The sequence below is a fragment of the Myotis davidii genome, unplaced genomic scaffold (assembly GCF_000327345.1).
Source record: "Myotis davidii unplaced genomic scaffold, ASM32734v1 scaffold592, whole genome shotgun sequence".
Taxonomy (NCBI): Eukaryota; Metazoa; Chordata; class Mammalia; order Chiroptera; family Vespertilionidae; genus Myotis; species Myotis davidii.
Genome location: NW_006284844.1, coordinates 608101 through 612443, shown reverse-complemented (window position 1 = coordinate 612443; position 4343 = coordinate 608101). Strand labels below are relative to the sequence as shown.

General features: G+C 55.6%; 1 protein-coding gene across 1 annotated transcript in view; it reads left to right on the top strand.

Annotated features, from left to right (window-relative positions):
• Positions 1–4343, top strand: part of SMOC2 (SPARC related modular calcium binding 2) — a 51652-nt gene that overhangs the window by 41404 nt on the left and 5905 nt on the right. The window contains exons 9-10 of the mRNA XM_015558351.1: positions 684–783; positions 2510–2784. Of these exons, the coding sequence (XP_015413837.1) occupies positions 684–783; positions 2510–2784 (375 nt within the window). The remainder of the gene's footprint in view (positions 1–683; positions 784–2509; positions 2785–4343) is intronic.

The window sequence follows — 4343 nt, the reverse complement described above, 5'->3', positions numbered from 1 at the left end:
CCTGCCCCAGGACACACCTGCCCCGGGACACACCTGCCCCAGGACACACCTGTCCCGGGACACACCTGCCCTCGGCCTGGAGAAGTTATGCTGGGGTCAGCCGGCCACTTGGTGCTTCCTGCCTCAGGGACTGGACTTGGAGCTTGGCCTGTCCTGTCTCCCCCGGGTCAGGGTGCTGCTCAGGAGAGGGACTGTCCTGACAAAGGCCCATCCTCGCTGAGAGGGGAGCTGGGGCGGCCGCAGGAGGTCCCCAAGGCCCAGTTGTGGAGATACACCTCCGCCTCCGTCTCCTACCTCCCGCCAGGGGAGAGTTAACGAGAGCTGTTTTCCTGCAGAAGTCACACTGCCCGGGCTGTGGGCTCCCTGACGATGACCCCCGTCCTTCTCTGGGCACCGGCGCTGCTCTCTCCTCGGCCCCCTCCCCCGTGCCCGGCTGTTTCCCGAGGGGCATTTAGTGACGTGGAAGCCGGTGGGACATGGTCCGACATCCACAGCCCCGGGTGCTGGAGTGATGATAACTGGAAACCCAGTGCCCGCGGGGCCTGAGCGTCAGTGTGGGCTCTCCTGGGTGAGCCCATGAGCCCAGCTCGCCCTCCGCCCATTAACGCGACGCCTCTCTCCTCCCAGGAAAGGCCGGGTGCTGAGTTCTGTGAATGAAAAAACATGCATCCTCCTTGTTTCAGGTTGTCCTGGTGCCAAAAAGAATGAGTTTCTAACGAGCGTTCTGGACGCGCTGTCCACCGACATGGTCCACGCCGTCTCCGACCCGTCCTCCCCCGGCAGGTACGTCTCCCGTGACACGGAGCCGGGTGCTGGGAGGGAGCCCGTAACCGGAGGAAACTGACCCGCTAGCCAAGTCCAGCCCTGGCTCTGAGAGCCGGCCGCTCACCTGGGAGCCGCAGGGCAGGCACGAGCAGGGGCCTCCCGCCCCCTGAACCGAACAGGAAGGGGCTTCGAGGGGTTGGAGGTGACTCTTTTAGTGTCTTTGTCATGTGATTAGGCCACTGAGGAGGTTGTCCTGTTGGGGAGCGGCCAGACCCGCGGGATTTTCCGTGATCCCCTCGGGCGGTGGGCGGGAGACGGGAGGAGGGAGAGGGAGGGACAGGTCTAGTTTAGCAGCTTTATGCTTTGGAGTTGCATTTCACAGCAGTGGACTGAATGTCAAATACTGTGTGTGAAAACGTGCACTTTAAGGTCCTCAAAATATTATGGATTCATTGTGGGAACCACATACATCATGCACAATGTACCATCTGAGCTGTTTTCAAGCGCACGATTCCGTGGTTCGCTCCCTGACACAGTGTGAACCCTGACTGTGGAGCTGTATGCATTCTCTCCGTGCCCGGGAGGCACCCCAGGCTCCTCGCGTCTTGAAGGTCCTGCCTCCTCCCCCTCCTTCTCATCCTCCTCCTTCTCCTCCTCCTCCTCCGGCCCCAACAGCCAGTGTGAGGGTGGCTCCCAGTGCCTCCTGGGTGTGGCCTTTCAAGCCTCAGATCCCCCTGGAAATCTGCAGTAACCTCTTCATTTTAAGGGACATTCTTTTTAAATATATTTTTATTTTTATTGATTTCAGAGAAGAAGGGAGAGGGAGAGGGAGAGAGAGAAACATCAATGAGCAGAGAGAATGAAACCAGGACTCTTCAGTCCAATGCTCTATCCGGGCAGGGCCGCACCAGGCAGGGCCGCACCAGGCAGGGCCTCACCAGGCAGGGCCGCACCGGGCAGGATCACACCGGGCAGGGCCACAAGGCGTCTTTAACATCTGGGACCGTGTCCAGCCCTGACCCAAGTCCAGGCCTCCCAGAGGAGCTGCGCGTAGTCACATCTTCAAATACAGAATCTTTAATTCAAGGGGGAACATCCAGTTACCACTTTAAGTTACGTTTTGGTTTGCACCTTTCATTGTCCCTGTGACGTAGCTGATATGACAATGAGCCACATCGAACGGCGGAGGGACCTCGGGTCCCAGGGTTTGCAGCGGGTCCTTCACTTGTGGCCTGACCTGCCACGTCCACGGAGCACAGAACCGGGGACAGGGCGCTCTGTCCTCCAGGACTTGGCCAACGCCGGGTGCATAGTTGGCACGCACACATTCAGTGTCATTTGCAATTTCGAAACCAACTTGAAAAATTTTTGCTAAATCCCTTTCTCTAAATTATTATTATTATTTTTTAGAGAGAGAGGAAGGGAGAGGGAGAGAGAGAGAGAAACATAGATCAGAGAGAAACATCAATGGGCTGCCTCCTGCACGCCCCCTACTCGTGATCGAGCCTGCAACCTGGGCCTGTGCTGTGACTGGGAATCGAACTGGCAACCTTTTGGTGCACGGGATGATGCCCACCCAACTGAGCCCGCGGTCCAGGGCTCCCTAAATTATTTTTAAATCCAAGTCCCATCGAGCGGCACTTCCAGGCGGGCTCGGCTTCAGCGCCTGGCTGGCACAGGGAAGGGGTGAGGGCGGAGGTAGGCACGGCGCGCACCCTGACCTCCCTCCCCTGTGCTCCTCCAGGCTCTCCGAGCCCGACCCCAGCCACACGCTGGAGGAGCGAGTGGTCCACTGGTACTTCAAGCTGCTGGACAAGAACTCCAGCGGGGACGTCGGCAAGAAGGAGCTGAAGCCCTTCAGGAGGTTCCTGCGGAAGAAGTCCAAGCCCAGGAAGTGTGTGAAGAAATTCGTGGAGTACTGTGACGGGAACAACGACAAGGCCCTCTCCCTGCCCGAGCTGATGGGCTGCCTGGGCGTGACCAAGGAGGAGCGCAAGGCCGGCAGCAGGAAGCGGCACAGTAAGCCCACCGCCCCCCACCCACCGGCGGGCAGAGCAGGGACACACCCTCGGAACCGTAGGGCCCAGGGGAGGAGGGGCCTGAGGGCAAGTTCATCGTCCCTCTGTGGCGGCCGACGGTCCCAAGGTGTGGGCCGCGATGTGTGGGGTCAGATCTCAGAACCATTCGCCAGAACGGGGGAGCCCTGCAGGGGTGCCTCCTGACACCCCGAGGGGCCGGCAGGGTGGGAGTGCCAACCCTGATTGGGTGCAAGCGGAGGACAGCAGGGTCACTCACGAGAAACGTCAGTCCCTGCGGGGTCCCCAGGGCCCGGGGCTGAGCTGCCGTGTCCGAGTTTTACTCTCTTGTTGGGAACGGAGAGGACCCGCTAGGACCCTCTGCGCCCAAACAAGCTGAAGTGGGTATTTTGTCGAAAAGGAGCATCGGGCCCTGGGATGCATCGTTTGTTGCTTCTGGAACCCGTGTATGTTCCCTGCAGCATTTTTCTGTCTTTTTCCAACTTTATTTTCTTTGAGTTTGATGATCAGGTATTTTTCCCACCCGGTGCAACTTGAATCTGAGAAAAGTCAGAAAAACCTAAATGTTCAGGGGAGGGCTACTTGGGATTTCCTAAATATCCAAACTGTTACCGATCTCTTTCGTTCCCTTTACTACGTAAGAATGCGGTTTTTATTCTAAAAACATGAGGCATCAAATGAAGAACATCAACAACATGTGAACTATTTCTTCTCAGACATCAGCCCTGGATCCATACTCCTCACCAGACACGTCTATGCTGACTCGTCTCCGCAAAAGGGCTCCACACATACACTTCCTAATCACATGTATTTTTTTTGTTCGTTTATTTAATTCTCACCCAGGGATATATTTTCCCCAGTGATTTTCAGAGAGATCTATTTCCCTGTCTTACTTGTTCTGTGTTGTTGTTAATCCTCACCATATCCATTGATTTTTAGAGAAGTGGAAGGGAGAGGGAGAGACACAGAGAGAAACATTGATGTGAGAGAGACACATTGATTGGTTGCCTCCCGCACGATGGGATCAAACCTACAACCCAGGTCTGGGCCTTGACTGGGAATCGAACCCAGACTCTTCGGTGTGTGGGCAGACGCTCCAGCCCCTGAACCAGGCCGGCGAGGGCTCTCTAATCAGAGCCTTCTAATCACACGCGTTTTAAGCAACGACACAAGATTTTGCGTTTCAATTACTGCCACAGAGACAAATTATTGGAGAGTTTGATTTAATCTTTCACTATGACAAAAAACGCAAAAGTGAAAAAAATTACAAACTATTAGGAAATGAGACCGCCAAATAAGAACATATTTCTGAGGAATTCGGGGGAAAAGTCACAAAAGATTACATCATGCCCTTGTGATTCCCCAAAGTGACCATTACAGAGAAACGCAGCACTTAGGAATTATCCAGTTTAGACCAAATTGTCTTTTTCCACCAAATTGCCATGATCGCTGCATGGCTTTCAGGCAAGCTGCCTCGCGGGGTGTCGCCGCCAGGTCACCTGGAAGCGATCAGGGTCATTCGATCCCGATGACATCAGCTCT